Source organism: Coturnix japonica, chromosome 1 (assembly GCF_054131305.1).
Source record: "Coturnix japonica strain WE chromosome 1, WE-NBRP24, whole genome shotgun sequence".
In the NCBI taxonomy this organism is placed as follows: domain Eukaryota; kingdom Metazoa; phylum Chordata; class Aves; order Galliformes; family Phasianidae; genus Coturnix; species Coturnix japonica.
The window spans coordinates 107215368-107236507 of NC_140663.1; the positions used below are offsets into that span (position 1 = coordinate 107215368).

Genomic DNA, 21140 nt, shown 5'->3' on the forward strand with positions numbered 1-21140 from the left:
AGCGTGATTGGGCCCTAGAACAGCCTCCCCAGAATTAGCAGTCACAGCACTGGGCTTGCCAAATTTCAGGAAGTATTTTGGACAGTGCTCTCAGACATAGAGTCTGATTTTGGGGTAGTCCTGTGTGGATCCAGGAGATGTACATGATGATCTCCTTCGTTTCCTTCCAAACTGGGATATTCTATGGTTTTATGATGCTAGAAGTATGTATAGTCAACAGTGCAAACCATCTCACATACTCCAATAACAGAGCGTAAGATGATTCTGTCTGTAATAAGCGGGATGAACTTAGGATATATATTCTAAAGTAGGAGCAGTGTTTGGTCATAAGTTATTTCACTTAGAAAATCTGGTAAGACCATACATGCCCCTCCAAAATGTGGGAGCTTGCAGTGTTACTTTTGCCATGTTATTTTCAGAGGAAAACAAATGGTGACACCCACATTCTGAACCGCTTGCTTACAAATACAAATAAGCCCAACAATTTTTCTTGAAAGAAACACTCTGCTCTTTCAACCTTCAAACAGCAACACCGAAGACTGGCAGCAGGATGATGATAATTCTGCTGCTGTTCTTTGTAAATGAACACTGGAAATTTTCACTTCTAAGCATTTCTTCTTCCAAAACCCCATCCTGTTGATTGAGAATGAGTGTGCCTTTAGTCACTCGGAGAAAGGAGGACAGGAGAGGTCCATGGGAACGATGGGACTCATCCTCTGTTGTTGAGGAGAGGGTGGCTTGGAGCTCGTGCTGCTGCCTGGTGCCTGGGACTGGAGGTCTGACTCCAAGTCCCCCTGCAAGAGGCTTGGCTCCTCCTCAGTGACACAGACTTGGTCCTGCTCAGAGGTGCTGCTGTCAGGGCAGTCTGGCTGTGTTTGGGCTGGGCTGCACTGCGAAGGCATCAGGTCACAGTCCAGGCTGGTGTCTGTGGTTTCTGGCAGGCTCAGGGCATCCCCTTCTGCAGAGCTGGGAGAAATGATTGTTTGAACAATGATGACCTCCTTCTCGCTGTCAAGGCACTCTGGCTGTGATTGAACTGGGCTGCACTGTGAAGGCATCGGGTCACAGTCCAGGCTGGTGTCTGTGGTTTCTGGCAGGCTCAGATCATCTCCTTCTGCAGAGCTGGGAGAAATGATTGCCTGAACAATGATGACCTCCTTCTCGCTGTCAAGGCACTCTGGCTGTGATTGAACTGGGCTGCACTGTGAAGGCATCGGGTCACAGTCCAGGCTGGTGTCTGTGGTTTCTGGCAGGCTCAGATCATCTCCTGCAGAGCTGGGAGAAATGATTGCCTGAACAATGATGACCTCCTTCTCGCTGTCAAGGCACTCTGGCTGTGATTGAACTGGGCTGCACTGTGAAGGCATCGGGTCACAGTCCAGGCTGGTGACTGTGGTTTCTGGCAGGCTCAGGGCACCCCCTTCAGCAGAGCTGGGAGAAATGACTGCCTGAACAATGATGACCTCCTTCTCTCCGTCGCTGATGTCACACGGAAGGCTGTCATTTGAATTACAGCGAATTGTGATTCCCATGAGCTCTCCATTTATGGAAACACTCCCTGAGCAATCAGCACTTGGCCTGGCTCTTGTGGGTTCACAAGGGCTGGATTCACCTAGGAAGGAGGGGAGACACAGGGGTTAGCGTCCAACTTTCTCTGCCCATGGACAAAAAGGCTTGGTGCTGCCTGTCAAGTAGGCTTCAAACAGCTTGAGAGCCTCCTTTGAAAAAACAGGGGTCAGCTGAAGATGTCAGGCACGGGCTTGAATGCCAGAAAAGTACAAGCCCACCAAAAGCATGAATTCTACCTGTGTTGCTGACAAGCAGTGTTTTGAAAGCTGGATTTGCACCCTTACCTGCCAGCACCACGAGTTCTTCTTCGGAAGGCTCCCTGTCACTGCTCTGCAGTTGGTGTTTTGCCGCAGGGGATGGTCTGCGCAGACATAGGCAGGAACACCAACTGCCAGCTGGTGATTCTTTCTTCTTTCTGGAAGAGCGTGGTCTGGAGAGAAAATAGAGCATGCTGTCAGTTGTGGTGCAGGGTGAGGGAAGAGTTGCACCGAGCCCTTGCCAATAACTGCCCCTTCCTGGCACTGCCTTGTTTCTGCTGAAACACAGCTTAGAAACACGCTCTGTTTCAAACAGCAGAGGATGCTTCCATTCCTACAGCTCAGCCCTGAAGTCCTGCTGGCTACATTCCTATCATCGATGTCAAGCAAGAAGCAGAGTATGTGAGCGAAGGCTCCACAGCTGGACAGGACAGGAGCTGGCAGGCGTAACTGCTTTCTGAGCAACTGTGCGTCCTTACGGGAGGCTCGAAAGAATCTCTGAGTCATATGCTAACACCTCCTTGGACTCTGCACATTGCCATCTTTAATTTCTAGTGCCAGCAAGTCTGACCAACAGCTTTGCTTAGAGGAGAACTGGAACTGGTTTCAGGCATGTGGCCCTGAAATCTGGAAACCCCAATGTTTCCAGGTACAGCCAGCACAGACCAGGATACACGTCATCGTGGCTTCCTGTATCTCATGACTGCCTGCCCTACGAGGAAGTAAAGGCACCCTTGTGTGGCTCCACTGAGCCCGTCGGGCAACTGTGTGTTAGTTGAATCCTTGGAGATATAATGGACAAAAAGTAAAGCAATAAAGCCCACCTGACCAATAATGATAGAAGCTGGAAAGGGAAGTCCTCTTTACCTTTCAGATGGAAAATCAATAATTGTGTGGAATCTCCCTGGAAATTCTGTGGGATCTTCCTCCACTTCAATCTCACTGCTTCGTTTCACTGCAGGAGAGCTGCTCTGGCCTCTTCTCAGAGCTTGTGCCTCTTGCAGGGTGAGCAGCTTTGCGCAAGGAGGAGACTCCCACACAGACCTGGACCCAGGTACAGAACTCGGCCCTGCAAGGGAAAACCACAGGTAAGAGGGAGGATCAGAAAGTGGCAGCACAGCCATCCCCGTTCTGCATTTTCCTCAGATTTGCTTATCCGAGCCACTGGAAGAAGAGGAGCTCAAAGTAACCGGGTTCTCAGAGATATGCTCGTGGCAAAGGACACAGTCATAATTTAGAGCTGCTCACTGTATCGAAACAGACATTAAAAAAACCAAACCTAGAAAACAGGTCTGGGAACTCAGAAAGCTTTGCTGCCACACTTCAATCATGCTTCACCCCCATTCAAAACATCATAAAGGCAGGGATGGTTTTCTCCATGTAAAGTCTGGCCTCGGACATTCTCAGGATTCGGCAACAGGGTGCCATACTCTCATCTAAGCCCTGAAGCCTCCTGTCCCATTGAAAGTCAAAGCGTATTTGAAAGATCTCAGAGAAGGCCTGGATTGGATCAAGATCAATCTAATGAAGGAAGACACTCACCTGCTCCCTCTCCCATGGCTGACGTGGATTTGGAGCCGAAGAGGCCGTCTGTGTGGCCAATAAGGAATTCCACTACAGCTGTCTGTGTCTGAACTTCCAAGCTGGCAGCTCCTCCACTGGCGCAGGCTGACTGGCTCTGCTGGGATCTGAAGAAAAGGCAGATTTTACAAGTCATTCCTCCAAGACTGTTTCCCCAGGTCTGAATTTATGCAGCCCAAAGCAGTCCAGCTGGGCTCTATAGAGTTCAACAGTGGGCAATCAGCAATGCCACCTACGAAATTCTCCTGGATGAACAAGGACAAAGTAGTACCAGCTAAACAAGAGAGCAGTAACTGTCACCTAGAAATTGTGTCCCTGGGGTTGGGGGAGAGCAGTCCAGGCTCCTCCTCTGCTGCCAGAAACTTCTGACAGCTTTTATAGGAGAAGAGCACATTAGATGAAGAAGAAGGGAAGATTGCTTTCTTTCTGGAGAACAGAACTAAGCGTTGTGCTTAAACAGAAAAAGAAGTTTACCTTAAGAGGTTTGGAGCCCACACTATTGCTAAATTATGAGCGTCCATGTTGGTGACTGAGGAGTTCCCAGCAAGAGACGCCAAATGCCTCATCAGGTACTCAAGTGTCCTGGAAAACAAGAGGGGCAGATGTTCAGAACCAAAAAGCCAATCAATTGACCTGATGCAGCCTTCAGCCGCTTCAGTGTGCAGACGCATGATGTTGCAGGTGTGAGGCAACACCTGGATAGCATCATCGCCCTCTGAAAGGCAGGAGGGCTGAGCTCAGCAGACCGAGCACAGCACTGACCTGTAGTGAGGAGCAGGCAGCTGCTGGATGGCGCCCTTCATTCTCACCATCCTCTCCTCCTCGGTAGCAGCACCGGCAGCGTCCTAGAAAAAGGCAGGAAGGGATTCAGACACCAGTCAGCCTAATTAGCTGCTACAGGTTTGGGAACCGTGGGGACAGCGTGCTGGTGGTCAGCACCGAGGCAGACTTGACGCCTTCCAAGAGGCATCAGGGGAAGACCGCAGCACATAGACTGCGTCATCAAGGCCAAGCAGTGCAAGCTCAGGGGGGCTTTACTGCCTGATTGCGCAGTGCAGCTCCTCGCAGCAGGCATTCGTCTCCAACTCCACTTTGCTATTAACCCCATTCTACCAATAGTTGGGGAACAGCAAAGGAAAGGGAATTCTCGCAAGCATGGTGAATAACTTAAATAAGCACCTCCTGGCACCACCAAAAGCGGCATCAGTGAGAGGTAGGATGTGGCAAAGACATGCCTCATGGGGCTAACAGAAATAAGACCTCCGAGCTGGGGCACTGCTGCAACCATCAGCCAGGACGCCCAGGGAAAAGGTACATATCTTTTCCAAGACATTGCCCTGTGCTTACCGTGAACTTGTCATACAGCTGGGTGGTCAGGAGAGGGTTCGGGAGCTCCCTGAAGTACATCTTACATACGGAGCTCACGCTGTGAATGTCACGGACGCTAAGCTCGGGAAGCTGCTCTGAATCAAATTCATGGCTGCAGAGAAGGACACAGAATTGGGCAGGGGGCATTGAGAAAGACGAAAACAAGTCCAAAGCCACACAATATACAGTCAAGAAAAGGAAGGGGTTCCTCGGAGTGCCCGAAGCATGGCACGTGCCCCTACTGACAGCTGTGTCAGTCGCAGCACTCTTACCGTAGTCGCTGGATCTTGGACGTAACGCCGGACAGGCGGTATATCCCCTGCACTACGCCATTCTGCTCGATGAATTCAGAGCAGCTCTGGAGGACCTGGGGGACTACAGAACAAGAGCCAGTGGTTAGCTGAGCTTCTTACTCAATTCCTGGTTCAGGCCGTGCTCTTCTCACATCCCATCCACTAAGCCCAGCCAGGCTACTGCTTGCTTCCTCCTTAGAGGAGAAAGCTGGCAGAGACAACTGTTAGGAGACTGCACAGAGATGTGTTCTTGGCTTTCCAGAAATGCCACGACCTATCAACAGCCTGCAGAAAGTAATTCTGGCAAAGCCACAGACACTGCAAGTCCCATCACAGCTCTCCTGGGAATCTAAAGACCAGAATAGCTAGGAAAAGGATGCAGGATGCTCTCTGTTGCCAGAAGGCTTCCTACACTTTCAGGCCAAAACAATTGCTGGATATGATCTCCTTTTCATCTATAGATGCCCAACGGAGGAAGATCTCAGGAATGGGCTGTTCCTTACCATCACGGCCAGAGCGGAGAAGGTGCTCCCCCAGGTCACACCCAAACACCCCTTCCTTCTCTGGCTCCGGCTGCCTCGCTCTCTGGGGCCGGGCCTTCACCAGGGATCGAAGGAAGGGGAGGAACTTGCCCCGTTTCTTCGGCACTGCGCAACAAAACAAAGAAATCAGTTCATTTCAGGCTTGGATTGGTTGGATGAACTTAACACATTCGATAGAGCACAGAACAATGGGAAGAACATTCCCAACAAGGACACTCAATAACAGATTTTCTCCATCCCTGCAAGTGCCCAAGGCCAGGTTGGAAGGGGCCCTGGACAGCCTGCTCTCGTTTCCTACTAAATGTGCAGGCTGGCGACCCAGACTGCGGCAGGGGCTTTGGAGCCTGAGTATCCTTTAGGCCCCTTCCAGTCCCAAGCCATTCGAGGAGGATTCTGTGACTTCCCCAAGCCCAATAACATACACAGTGGGATTGGGCCAGATGTCTGCATGTTGTGATGGAGCTTAATGCAGTCTTCTTGCTAATCTTGCTCAACTCGGGCATTAACGAAACCCCTGAATGCCACGTTCTGACCCCATTTTACTAACTCGCATTATCAAATGTAACATGTGTACCTGGCTTTCGCAATGAATTGACCAGGGACTCAGGAACTGTTCCGCTAATGAGTTCCACGCACTCACTAGGGAAAGATCCAACCTGTAACAAGAACAAAAAGACAGGTGGGCATTAGCCCAAGCCCAGAGCCAAAGGGAAGGTCCTCTGACACCGACACAGGGCAACCATTTGTGTCCAGAAGCCCTCCTGTGCAGGCAGAGCAACTCCAATCTGAGATTCCTGACTCTACTGAAGTTGCGCTCTCTTGATGGAAGCATGTGCATACCTGAAAGCCACGCTTGCCTCTCCACCAGGGGCTCAGCTCCTTTGGTGGCATATCAGTGATGCACACCACGTCTCCCACCTGCAAGAGATTGAAACGTCAACCCCAGCTTCAGCACAGCTGTGAGAAAAATGCAGCTCAAATAATTGCCTTCTTTTTCACCGCAGAATATCCTAAAGCTTGACAGCAATTGCACCAATGCAGCCCCCAAGGCAGTTTCCATTCTAAAACTGAACTTGGAGGTACAAGAGTTACACAACATACACAATAGAGCTGTGCAGTAGGAAATGGGTCTCAAAAGCAGCAGGCTCTCTGCCGAAGGCTATGGAAGAGCTGCACTTTAATCATGGGCATCAATTAGCAGAGCTTTCTGAACACATCTGCACACTTCACACCGGGTCTGCTCTTGCTCAGAGACCAGGCTCCCACACTGGGCAGGATCTGCTTGATCAGAAGGTTCAATGCCCAATCCAACCATATTGGAGAGATGGCTGAACTCCTCCCAACCCAGCACAAGTCTAAGCTGGAACCAAACCCTCGAAGCTTAACCTCACAAGACATTCTGATGGTGCCTGAGACTATTCCTGAGGCATTCACAACCTGTACTCTCCAGTGCATGACAACAAGGAAAGCCTGTAACTGCTTACCTCCAGGGAGACTTCATCCGGCGCCTGGGCGACGTAGCTCTTAATAACATGGGCCACCGCAATTGCTGGTACGTTGAGAGATGATACAGCACGCTCCAGCTGCGGCTTCCACATGTTATAGGCCTGCAAACAGAGCAAAGTCCATGGTCAGGAGCTGAGGGCAAACGAGGAGGATTTCAAGATGAGGAGCACATATGCAGAGAAAGCTGCAGGAAAGGCGCTCCGTCCTTATCAGGAGCACTTCAGAAGGAGCTGCACGTCTCATGACAGTAGTTTCTCTTCCTGCTGTGCAGCGGGTTCGGCAGGCCATGCAAAGATGCATCTCTCTCTACACAGACTAATCTGCAATGGCACTGGCACGGGCAGGTGGCCTGTCCGCCTTTGGCCCACTCTATCCAGAAGGAGAGTACACCTGCGGCTCCCTCTGCTGGCTCAACACAAGAAACAAAGACAAGCCAGAGCTTCATACTGTACCTCCGTCACCCCAACCTCAGGCCCATCGCTGATCTTGCTGCACGCAACGCCCATCACCACAGGTGTGACCAGCTGGAACAGAGCAAAAACACGCTTCTGTTTTCTCTATTCACACAGCACAGTATGGAGAGACTTCTTCAGAACTACCCTTGCATACCCTGCGGCATAGGCAAGTGTTGGAGAAACTACCCCTTGCTTCAGTCTATTCCAACGTGACAGCCTATTAGGCAGTGTTGTACAAGTTGCTATCGCTCTGCCAGCAAATGGGGACTCTGGCACAGAGCAGCAGATGCATTCGCCCAGAGCGCTCTGACAGTGCGATAGCAGGGCATTAGACAGCACCCTTCTGAGGGCTAAGCTGGAGGACAGTGAAGAAACCCACGGCATGCAAAACGATGTGGGGGGACAAAACATGGCACGTACCTGGCAACAAGATCACCTCAAACTATCTGCAGCAGTTCCTTGTCACTTTGCTCAGATGTTCTGAGAGCAAAAGCTGCACCGAGGGAGTGGGCGGAGGGTGGGCAGAGAAGAGAGATAGAGCAGGTCAGTGAGCAGGGCTAAGACAGCCATGGAATAACACACACAGCACAACCGTCCCATCCACTTGCTGCAAGACATGCTGAGTCTCAGGCTACGTGATGCCTGTCTGCCCAGCAACTTTATGATGCTTCCACAATTGAGCAAAGAAGACAACAGAAGAAGCATGGGACGGGTGCCACCTTTACAGACACCCTCTTTGCAACGTGTGTACCAGGGGAAAACTACGTCTGGTGGTCAAGAGTAAGCAATACGGTGCTGTGAGCCCCGACAGCCACCAGTTCTCAATACCTCACTGCCCACCCGTCCATCCCATGCTGGTTCAGCTTACCTACAAGCTGCTGCGCAAAAACTTCTGAAGAAAAGGCACTAAACGCACAAGAAGAACAAGCCAACCAACCACTCCGAACTCCTGCTCACCCACAAAGGAACACGGAACGCACCGCTCCTCCCCTCATTCCAGCCGCTTATGACATCACCAAAGGCCACCAGCCTGGTCCACCATGACCCCCACAAGGGGGGGAGGCAAGACCACATGGTCACATCTGATTCCAACATGGCACCACAACATTCCAGAACTCAGTGTGGGCTTGCAATTCTATCCTGGTGTGGCAGCGCAATGGGAGGTGTTTGGGCACAGCTGAATAAGTGACAGACACCGCAGGACTCCAAAGGAGGGTGCCAGATTAACTCTCAGCATTCTTTTGCAGGGCTCTTTGAGGTGCTTCGAACCAATTTCAATGCCTAGGTCAATTCTAGAAAGTCCAGCTGACAAATGCTCACTTTGTCTGGGTAACGCCTCTATGCATCATGAATGAAAAAGAAAATAAAATGGGCACGTGACCCTATGATACTTATCTCTCTGCTCTTGTTGTCAGCCAGGCACCTAAGATGAGCACTACGTGTCCCTGCTCCTGACTGAAGATTCCCCCAAGTCTGTGTTCCACTCTGCTCCACCTCAGGGTCTAAAAGAAACACAGACAGAGATAATGAGAAGATCTTTTGTGCAGACGAAAGCGCAGGCTGCACGCGTATTCTCTTTAGCAAGAAATACTACTTGAGAATCCACAGATAGTTTTTTGAGAGGTAGTATGAAAGGTGAACAGAAAGTAAATTGATTCATTAAAATTACCTAGTTAATCCTCTCCCCGTGAAAAAGGAAGCCACCTGGGCACTGTATGCAGCAGTTCTGAGAACACCTTGCACCACAAATTGCGGCACATACATTTTTTTTCCCACAGGCCCCTCTCTTCTGTCATTTGTGTCAGATTCACTCAGGTTAAAATACGTGGATCAGAACTGCCATTCCGATCTGCTGAGGCAGGATCCCACCGCCAGGACGTTCCCCAGTCCCATTCCGTGTTTTTCCCAGCAAGTGATATCACCTACCCAGACTTCTGCAGGGCCTTCCATACGGTCTCCCATCACAGGGAGAAGCAGGAGAGCTCTCAGGGCTGGAGAAATCAAGGCTGCCTCTAAGATGGTGCTTTCAAACAGCACGAGTACCTGGATGTAGGACTTGAATCACAAGGGTAACATGAAAAAGCCGCCAGTCCCCACAGATGTGGCTGTTCACAGAGATAACCACTGCGTGTTTTCCCACAGTGTGATGCTCACCCATCAAAGTGCTCAGCCATCAAATGCGTCCAGCGTCTGAGCACCCATTTCGAGATGGTTTTCTTAACATCCAAGCTGAATCTCCCTTGGTACAACCTGAGGCCGTTCCCTCCAGTCCTGTCACTAGTTACATGGGAGAAGAGCAGGAAAACCCCCACCCCCACATAACCTCTCTTCAGGTAATCGTAGAGAATGATAAGGTCTTCCCTGAGCCTCCTCTTAGCCAGACTAAATAATCCCAGTTCCATAAGAAGCTCCCCATAAGACTAGTGCTCTAGACACCTCACAGCTTCAATGGTCTTCTCTGGACACATCTCAGGATTTCATTGTCCTTCTTGCAGTGAGGGGCCCAGAACAGAGCAAAGAACTCAAGGTGAGGGCTCACCAGTTCCGAGTACGGGGGAATGATCGATTCCCTGTTCCTGCTGGCTCAAGTCTTCTGCATTCCAATTCCAATCTAAACCATTCCTGCTGTGGTAGTACCTGAATCCTTATTTGGGACTGGAGCTCAAGAAGTCAGCGCATCAGAAATAACACAACGTGCAACTGGAAGACGTGTCTCAAAGCCCAGAAAATCCAACTCTCTAACCTTGGCGCAACTCACCAACCAAGAGCCAGGCCTTGACAACTTGGCTGATCTGAGCATGCAGGTGGGGGCCAGACAGTGGACCACAAGTGTTCATTTCCACTGCAGGTCCATGTAGAGAACAGCCTCAATCAGCAGGTGTGAATGAATTCATTCACAAGCTGCACAATAAGCCTGTTCTTTATGTGAAAAAACAAACAAACAAACAAAAAACCCACAAAAACAACAACAAAAAAAAACAAAACAAACAAAAAAAAAAAACCAACATAAAAAACAACAAAAACCACACATAGATTTTTGACCAAAAAAGGTGAGAGTTAATAATGACCAAATAGGTTCCTGTTCCTAGGCCTAATCCTCTCACCCCAACTCCTGGGTGATGCCCACAGGCTTCAAGTCAGGTCTCAAATCCATTGGACTCCCGTCGCAGAACTCTATCAAAAAGGATGTCACACATGTGACACTTGCATACATTTTGCACCAGAAACAGTGATGCCAGCAGGAGCGGAGAGGTGATTGTCCCCCTGTACTCAGCACTGTTGAGGCCACAACTCGAGTTCTGTTTCCAGTTTTGGACCCCTCAGTGCAAGGAAGACACTGAGGCTTTGGAACATGTTCAAAGACAGGCAAGAAAGCTGGCGAGGGGTCTGGAGCACAATTGTGCAATATGAGGAGAGGCTGCAGCACCTGGGAATGCTCAGCCTGGAGAAGAGCTGGCTCAGAGGAGACCTTCTTGCTCTCTATAACTTCCTGAAGGGAGGTTGTAGTGAGCTGGGGGTTAGCCTCTTCTCTCGTGTCATTATTGATAGGACCAGAGGGAATGGTTTCAAGCTGCAGCAGGGGCGATTCTGGCTGGATGTTAGGAAATATTACTTTTCAGAAAGGGGTGGCTAGTCACTGGAATGGACTGCCCAGGAGGTGGTGGAGTCACTGATCCTGGGGGTGTTCAAGGAATGACTGGATGTTGTGTTGAGGGACATGATTTAGTGGAAGCTGTTGGTAACAGGAGAACGGTTGGACTGGATGATCTTTTAGGTCTTTTCCAACCCTGGTGATTCTATGATTCTATGATTCATATGCTAAGAAGCAAGCAGAGGCGCTTTTGTTAAATATTTCAATGGAGAGAAGAGTTGATATCCGCTTCTCCCGACAACAGAAACATGGTACCAGCTTTCCAAGCCCACCCGCCATACAGTAGGCAGACAAAGCACACATAAAGGAGCATGCACATCCCCTCCGGCATAACTTGAGCCCACAACCCACCTTCAGATTTCTGTGGATTTCTAGCGTTTTATACTGATGCAGCCTCGCTACAGCTCCATGGGTGTCACACAAGGACTGCAAGACCTCTTTGTCCGCAAACCCCACCTGCAGGCCTTGGTCAAAGAGGATTGCCACCTGCCCTCCTGAGCAAAAACACTAAGAACGAGAGCAAAGCACACTGGATTTGCCTTGGCCTGGCCTAAGCCCCAGTCCTACCAGACAGACCCTGGGATGAAAATTGCTCCACAAACTGCGGATGGACACCAGCAACCAAGAAGTTGATCGGATCCAGTCCCAAACAATCACCTAGCCTCCCCAGGAAGCTCTTTGCCATCAGCTCCATCATTGCCTTTCCTTCTCACCTCAATCCCAAAGTGGTTTCCACATCTGCCAGCACGTCTTACCTGACACCTCATCACACGGTGCTTCAACAGCACCAAATTTGCTTCCGGGGCCCTCCTTCAACTCACTGTGCTAACACTCATGATTCAAATTACACAGAAATCCTAGCAGAAGTTCTCGGTGAGAACTGCACCTAACATTCCTCCTTCTACAAGCAAACAGGGCCAACACGTGGTCGTAAAAATGCATTCATCAAAGAGAAGCAGAGATGGCACGGCAGGACAGACATACTCGGTGTGCACGTTTGAAGTCATTTGAGAACCTAGTCGTTCTTGCTGCAGGACGCCTGACTTCTGTTAAAAGCTGAACGGTCCCCAGAACACCTGTTTCCATCAGCTGCCACCATCCAAAACAGCCAGCCTTCTTGAGGTCACCTGGCCCAGACATCCCTTTTGCTCTACACTTGATTTCTGCAAGAGAGACAGGAGCTCGGCATGCACACCATCCTTCCAACACCCCATTCCAGCAGCGAGGGATCACAGCACTGGCACAGCTGAAACAAAATGGGTGTGCGAGTTTCCTGTTAGCACTCAGTGTGAACAAATCTACCACTGAGCAACACCGTGAGCCCCCACTCACCTCAGCACAGGTCAACCTGTAACCCCAGCCTTCCCCTATCCATGTGCACACGTACACCCATGCGCCACCCTGCCTGTTTTGCACACCCCCATGCACACACTGCATCTTATGCCCTCCTTTGCATTCACAGACGTGTGCAAACCATCCCTGGGAACATGTATGTGCCTACACCTACCACAAACATCCCTTTGTGTGCACCTGTATGCAACCCAACTCCTCAGCACACTCCTGTGCAAGCACACATTTTTGCCACTGCGTCCACGCACTATCCATGTGCTCACACACACTCACGTGTCTGCTTCCCTTAGAGCAGCCCTGTGTGCACACACACAGACACATGTGTAAAACCTTCCTTTCACTCCCAAAGTGCATGCACACACTGGTACCACAGTGTCCTTGCGCAACTCCAACACTCTGCAAACCCCTGTGCATGCACATATATGTGAATGCTCATCCTTGCACACATACCCACTGACCTGCACACACCTGAGCAAACCCACTGGTTTGGACAAAGGACATCTGAAAATCAAGACAGTAGTTTCAGTCTCCGAGTTTACGCTTAGAGAAGTCTAATCTGGGACAACACAAGTCAGCGCTTAATTTTCTTCATCATCATTGTGAAGATAAATAAAACAATAGCACGTTTTCTCATTGTTTTTAATGTTCTTTTATTTCTACTGTACAATAAAATGTACGTATAAATATATTCAATATAAATTTCTTTTTCTCATGAAACATCTAGACATTTTATGGTTTGAGTAAGAACGGTGTCTGCTTTGTGTTTCTTTCCCATTTACAAAACACATTGCTTTTAGGTTTATGTCAAATTGTTGTGGATGAAATCACATTTATCTGCTTGGTTCATGTAATCTAACTTGGATACATATGACCTAGGAACATGGTCATCCAAGAATGTCTCAGGAATCAATGGGTGTAAGATTTAGCGTGATTGGGCCCTAGAACAGCCTCCCCAGAATTAGCAGTCACAGCACTGGGCTTGCCAAATTTCAGGAAGTATTTTGGACAGTGCTCTCAGACATAGAGTCTGATTTTGGGGTAGTCCTGTGTGGATCCAGGAGATGTACATGATGATCTCCTTCGTTTCCTTCCAAACTGGGATATTCTATGGTTTTATGATGCTAGAAGTATGTATAGTCAACAGTGCAAACCATCTCACATACTCCAATAACAGAGCGTAAGATGATTCTGTCTGTAATAAGCGGGATGAACTTAGGATATATATTCTAAAGTAGGAGCAGTGTTTGGTCATAAGTTATTTCACTTAGAAAATCTGGTAAGACCATACATGCCCCTCCAAAATGTGGGAACTTGCAGTGTTACTTTTGCCATGTTATTTTCACAGGAAAACAAATGGTGACACCCACATTCTGAACCGCTTGCTTACAAATACAAATAAGCCCAACAATTTTTCTTGAAAGAAACACTCTGCTCTTTCAACCTTCAAACAGCAACACCGAAGACTGGCAGCAGGATGATGATAATCTGCTGCTGTTCTTTGTAAATGAACACTGGAAATTTTCACTTCTAAGCATTTCTTCTTCCAAAACCCCATCCTGTTGATTGAGAATGAGTGTGCCTTTAGTCACTCGGAGAAAGGAGGACAGGAGAGGTCCATGGGAACGATGGGACTCATCCTCTGTTGTTGAGGAGAGGGTGGCTTGGAGCTCGTGCTGCTGCCTGGTGCCTGGGACTGGAGGTCTGACTCCAAGTCCCCCTGCAAGAGGCTTGGCTCCTCCTCAGTGACACAGACTTGGTCCTGCTCAGAGGTGCTGCTGTCAGGGCAGTCTGGCTGTGTTTGGGCTGGGCTGCACTGCGAAGGCATCAGGTCACAGTCCAGGCTGGTGTCTGTGGTTTCTGGCAGGCTCAGGGCATCCCCTTCTGCAGAGCTGGGAGAAATGATTGTTTGAACAATGATGACCTCCTTCTCGCTGTCAAGGCACTCTGGCTGTGATTGAACTGGGCTGCACTGTGAAGGCATCGGGTCACAGTCCAGGCTGGTGTCTGTGGTTTCTGGCAGGCTCAGATCATCTCCTTCTGCAGAGCTGGGAGAAATGATTGCCTGAACAATGATGACCTCCTTCTCGCTGTCAAGGCACTCTGGCTGTGATTGAACTGGGCTGCACTGTGAAGGCATCGGGTCACAGTCCAGGCTGGTGTCTGTGGTTTCTGGCAGGCTCAGATCATCTCCTTCTGCAGAGCTGGGAGAAATGATTGCCTGAACAATGGTGACCTCCTTCTCGCTGTCAAGGCACTCTGGCTGTGATTGAGCTGGGCTGCACTGCGAAGGCATCTGGTCACAGTCCAGGCTGGTGACTGTGGTTTCTGGCAGGCTCAGGGCACCCCCTTCAGCAGAGCTGGGAGAAATGACTGCCTGAACAATGATGACCTCCTTCTCTCCGTCGCTGATGTCACACGGAAGGCTGTCATTTGAATTACAGCGAATTGTGATTCCCATGAGCTCTCCATTTATGGAAACACTCCCTGAGCAATCAGCACTTGGCCTGGCTCTTGTGGGTTCACAAGGGCTGGATTCACCTAGGAAGGAGGGGAGACACAGGGGTTAGCGTCCAACTTTCTCTGCCCATGGACAAAAAGGCTTGGTGCTGCCTGTCAAGTAGGCTTCAAACAGCTTGAGAGCCTCCTTTGAAAAAACAGGGGTCAGCTGAAGATGTCAGGCACGGGCTTGAATGCCAGAAAAAGGTACAAGCCCACCAAAAGCATGAATTCTACCTGTGTTGCTGACAAGCAGTGTTTTGAAAGCTGGATTTGCACCCTTACCTGCCAGCACCACGAGTTCTTCTTCGGAAGGCTTCCTGTCACTGCTCTGCAGTTGGTGTTTTGCCGCAGGGGATGGTCTGCGCAGACATAGGCAGGAACACCAACTGCCAGCTGGTGATTCTTTCTTCTTTCTGGAAGAGCGTGGTCTGGAGAGAAAATAGAGCATGCTGTCAGTTGTGGTGCAGGGTGAGGGAAGAGTTGCACCGAGCCCTTGCCAATAACTGCCCCTTCCTGGCACTGCCTTGTTTCTGCTGAAACACAGCTTAGAAACACGCTCTGTTTCAAACAGCAGAGGATGCTTCCATTCCTACAGCTCAGCCCTGAAGTCCTGCTGGCTACATTCCTATCATCGATGTCAAGCAAGAAGCAGAGTATGTGAGCGAAGGCTCCACAGCTGGACAGGACAGGAGCTGGCAGGCGTAACTGCTTTCTGAGCAACTGTGCGTCCTTACGGGAGGCTCGAAAGAATCTCTGAGTCATATGCTAACACCTCCTTGGACTCTGCACATTGCCATCTTTAATTTCTAGTGCCAGCAAGTCTGACCAACAGCTTTGCTTAGAGGAGAACTGGAACTGGTTTCAGGCATGTGGCCCTGAAATCTGGAAACCCCAATGTTTCCAGGTACAGCCAGCACAGACCAGGATACACGTCATCGTGGCTTCCTGTATCTCATGACTGCCTGCCCTACGAGGAAGTAAAGGCACCCTTGTGTGGCTCCACTGAGCCCGTCGGGCAACTGTGTGTTAGTTGAATCCTTGGAGATATAATGGACAAAAAGTAAAGCAATAAAGCCCACCTGACCAATAATGATAGAAGCTGGAAAGGGAAGTCCTCTTTACCTTTCAGATGGAAAATCAATAATTGTGTGGAATCTCCCTGGAAATTCTGTGGGATCTTCCTCCACTTCAATCTCACTGCTTCGTTTCACTGCAGGAGAGCTGCTCTGGCCTCTTCTCAGAGCTTGTGCCTCTTGCAGGGTGAGCAGCTTTGCGCAAGGAGGAGACTCCCACACAGACCTGGACCCAGGTACAGAACTCGGCCCTGCAAGGGAAAACCACAGGTAAGAGGGAGGATCAGAAAGTGGCAGCACAGCCATCCCCGTTCTGCATTTTCCTCAGATTTGCTTATCCGAGCCACTGGAAGAAGAGGAGCTCAAAGTAACCGGGTTCTCAGAGATATGCTCGTGGCAAAGGACACAGTCATAATTTAGAGCTGCTCACTGTATCGAAACAGACATTAAAAAAACCAAACCTAGAAAACAGGTCTGGGAACTCAGAAAGCTTTGCTGCCACACTTCAATCATGCTTCACCCCCATTCAAAACATCATAAAGGCAGGGATGGTTTTCTCCATGTAAAGTCTGGCCTCGGACATTCTCAGGATTCGGCAACAGGGTGCCATACTCTCATCTAAGCCCTGAAGCCTCCTGTCCCATTGAAAGTCAAAGCATATTTGAAAGATCTCAGAGAAGGCCTGGATTGGATCAAGATCAATCTAATGAAGGAAGACACTCACCTGCTCCCTCTCCCATGGCTGACGTGGATTTGGAGCCGAAGAGGCCGTCTGTGTGGCCAATAAGGAATTCCACTACAGCTGTCTGTGTCTGAACTTCCAAGCTGGCAGCTCCTCCACTGGCGCAGGCTGACTGGCTCTGCTGGGATCTGAAGAAAAGGCAGATTTTACAAGTCATTCCTCCAAGACTGTTTCCCCAGGTCTGAATTTATGCAGCCCAAAGCAGTCCAGCTGGGCTCTATAGAGTTCAACAGTGGGCAATCAGCAATGCCACCTACGAAATTCTCCTGGATGAACAAGGACAAAGTAGTACCAGCTAAACAAGAGAGCAGTAACTGTCACCTAGAAATTGTGTCCCTGGGGTTGGGGGAGAGCAGTCCAGGCTCCTCCTCTGCTGCCAGAAACTTCTGACAGCTTTTATAGGAGAAGAGCACATTAGATGAAGAAGAAGGGAAGATTGCTTTCTTTCTGGAGAACAGAACTAAGCGTTGTGCTTAAACAGAAAAAGAAGTTTACCTTAAGAGGTTTGGAGCCCACACTATTGCTAAATTATGAGCGTCCATGTTGGTGACTGAGGAGTTCCCAGCAAGAGACGCCAAATGCCTCATCAGGTACTCAAGTGTCCTGGAAAACAAGAGGGGCAGATGTTCAGAACCAAAAAGCCAATCAATTGACCTGATGCAGCCTTCAGCCGCTTCAGTGTGCAGACGCATGATGTTGCAGGTGTGAGGCAACACCTGGATAGCATCATCGCCCTCTGAAAGGCAGGAGGGCTGAGCTCAGCAGATCGAGCACAGCACTGACCTGTAGTGAGGAGCAGGCAGCTGCTGGATGGCGCCCTTCATTCTCACCATCCTCTCCTCCTCGGTAGCAGCAACGGCAGCGTCCTGGAAAAAGGCAGGAAGGGATTCAGACACCAGTCAGCCTAATTAGCTGCTACAGGTTTGGGAACCGTGGGGACAGTGTGCTGGTGGTCAGCACCGAGGCAGACTTGACGCCTTCCAAGAGGCATCAGGGGAAGACCGCAGCACATAGACTGCGTCATCAAGGCCAAGCAGTGCAAGCTCAGGGGGGCTTTACTGCCTGATTGCGCAGTGCAGCTCCTCGCAGCAGGCATTCGTCTCCAACTCCACTTTGCTATTAACCCCATTCTACCAATAGTTGGGGAACAGCAAAGGAAAGGGAATTCTCGCAAGCATGGTGAATAACTTAAATAAGCACCTCCTGGCACCACCAAAAGCGGCATCAGTGAGAGGTAGGATGTGGCAAAGACATGCCTCATGGGGCTAACAGAAATAAGACCTCCGAGCTGGGGCACTGCTGCAACCATCAGCCAGGACGCCCAGGGAAAAGGTACATATCTTTTCCAAGACATTGCCCTGTGCTTACCGTGAACTTGTCATACAGCTGGGTGGTCAGGAGAGGGTTCGGGAGCTCCCTGAAGTACATCTTACATACGGAGCTCACGCTGTGAATGTCACGGACGCTAAGCTCGGGAAGCTGCTCTGAATCAAATTCATGGCTGCAGAGAAGGACACAGAATTGGGCAGGGGGCATTGAGAAAGACGAAAACAAGTCCAAAGCCACACAATATACAGTCAAGAAAAGGAAGGGGTTCCTCGGAGTGCCCGAAGCATGGCACGTGCCCCTACTGACAGCTGTGTCAGTCGCAGCACTCTTACCGTAGTCGCTGGATCTTGGACGTAACGCCGGACAGGCGGTATATCCCTGTAGAGAGTGTTTTTTACAGCTAGCTGGGAAAAGGTCGAAAACACGGTGCAGTTAATCAAGCAGCCATGCCACCTGCAAGGACAGCGAGAATAACAAGATGCCCCGGGACGGTGAGAAACTAGCCATGGTTCTGAGAACTCAGGAAGGGAGTAGCTTTCAGGTGATAACAACAAGCCGTTAAGATACTCTGGGATGGTATGTAATTGGGAACCAATGATGAGCTCCACTTTTGCAATATGTATGAGCTAATTAACCGTGTTATAAATGTACGCGCAGCCGAGCAATAAAGGAGAATAGCTGATCATATGTCAATGACAGGTGTGGTCATTTGCTTTTCTCCCGCCGTTCGACAACAATTGGTGACCCCGACGTGGCCTACTAGGAAGGATCGCAGCGGCGAAGGTGTTCGGATCCTTAAGCAGCGGGGATAGCATGCGCCGAGAGAAGAAGGTGCAGGTGCTCTAGGCGACCTTACAGAAGGGCCTAGCCGATACGGGCCGCCGACGTCCTTTAAGGCTGCAACAGCGCGCTGACAAATAGGTATGGAAAGGCAAGCGGCTTATGAATTCTTTTCTTGCTTTTTACAAAAGCGTCAGGTTAAGGGGATAGACTTGCATAAGGAACTTCCTGGGTTATTAGCGTATGGGTATGCTAAAGGGTTTTTTCTGAATCCGCATTTAGTGCATGATCTTGCTGAGTGGCGTAAATTTGGAGATACAATTTTTCAGGGAATATTAGATGGGGATAAAACAGCTAAAAAATGTGGGAAGTGGTGGCGTGTTGTTTATAATGATTTGTTGTTGCATCAGGCAGAAAAGAAAGCAGTAGAGCAAGCTAGCGCTATGCAGGGGAAAAATAAGAATTTTAACGAGTGGTCAGATTGCCCGATGCCCCCTGCAACGTCCACCGTAAAGTTGCCGCCGGCCGCCGAGCCCGCGTTGCCAGTGGCTGTGGAGCCGAGTGCCCCGTCTCCGCCTCCCAGCACGTCTGTATCAGACGAGCCGCCTGCATCGACCATGGCGCTACAGCCGGCCCCCTCGACCCCCCTTTGCAACGAGCCGCTCCCTGGGGCAGACAATGTTCTAGCGGAGGCCGTCGCGCGGGAGCGGGGGGGGGCCTGGGCTGCGCTGGCGCGGGCTTGTTTAGAGGCGGGAGACGGTGAGGCCGTGGAAGCGGTGCAAGAGATGGCATTTCCGGTGGTGTATGCGCCCGATCCTGCAGGCGGGTTACAGGCTACTATCACTGCTTTAGACTGGAAATTGTTGTCGCAGTTGCGGTCTACGGTCAGTCAGTTTGGAGTAAAAAGCGAGCCAGTGAAACAGATGCTGGATTATATCTGGAGTACTCAGGTTTTGCTGCCTTCAGATTGTCGGGCTATAGCTAAGTTGATTTTTTCGCAGCACCAACAACTGTTGTTTAATGCTTATTGGCAGGAGATGTGTCAGCAGAGCGTTGCGACAATTAGGCAGCCGGGAGATCCTTTGTTTAATGTGACTCTTGATGAGCTTTTAGGTTTGGGTCCTTTTCTCCGGACGGAGGCTCAGGCTTTATTAGGTCCAGATAAATGTAGAGAGTCGATGTATTTGGCCAGGCAGGCTATGGATAAGATCAAGGCACCAGGTGGGCTGCCGTCTTACATGGGAATCCAGCAGGGGCGGAATGAGGACTTTGGAGCGTTTATAGATAAGGTGGCTGAAGCCATTGAGAAGGCGGGGGTACCGGAGTACATGAGGGGAGTAATGTTAAAACAGTGTGTACTTCAGAATTGCAATTCTACAGCTCGTAGCATTCTAGGTACCTTGAGGAGTAACTGGACAATTGAGGAGGCGTTAGACAGACTATCGAGCGTGCCCACAGGGGTTCAGGCTTTCTTAGTTGATGCTATTAAAGAGCTAGGGGCGGGATTAAAGGCACAGGCTGAGGTTTCTCAGAATCAGGTGTTAGCGGCTCTTGCACCCTTACAAGCGTCGGCGGCAACCAATTCAGGCCCAATCACCTCTTATAAATGCTTCCGGTGCGGCGTTAAGGGACATCTGCGCAAGAATTGCCGAGCCGTCGGTGTATGGTGCCAGAACTGCCGCTCGGACAACCACAACACCGCCATCTGCCGTCGCCGGTCGGGAAACTACCAGCCCAGCGCGAGAAAGAACAGCGGCCGCGCTCCGACACAAGTAGCCGTTGCCAGCCAGTTGCCGCCGCCGCCCTCCAACCAGCTACATCCGGAAGCCTCGGCCTGGACCTTGCCGCTGCAGTAACTGTTACCCTGATGACTACGAAACCTGAGATGGTGCCTACGGGAATCTACGGACCAATAGTGATAAAAGGGACTGCAGTTGGGGCTCTTTTGTTGGGGCGCTCCTCTGCATCTATGATGGGACTGTTTGTTCTTCCAGGTGTGATTGATGCTGACTTCCAAGGAGAAATTCAGATTATGGTTTATACTCCATTTCCACCGATCCAAATTGAGAAAGGACAAAGAATTGCTCAACTAGTGCCCCTTGAGCAGATGACAAAGGAATTATCCTCACATGAACTGCCTAATC

General features: G+C 50.1%; 1 protein-coding gene across 1 annotated transcript; it reads left to right on the forward strand.

The window, feature by feature from the left end:
* The first annotated feature begins 19439 nt into the window (after nucleotides 1–19439).
* Nucleotides 19440–20852, forward strand: LOC146762637 (endogenous retrovirus group K member 7 Gag polyprotein-like). The gene is made up of 2 exons (XM_085536330.1): nucleotides 19440–19557; nucleotides 19744–20852. The coding sequence occupies exons 1-2, from the start codon at nucleotides 19440–19442 to the stop codon at nucleotides 20850–20852; spliced, it is 1227 nt and encodes a 408-aa protein (XP_085392456.1).
* The last annotated feature ends 288 nt before the right edge of the window (nucleotides 20853–21140 follow it).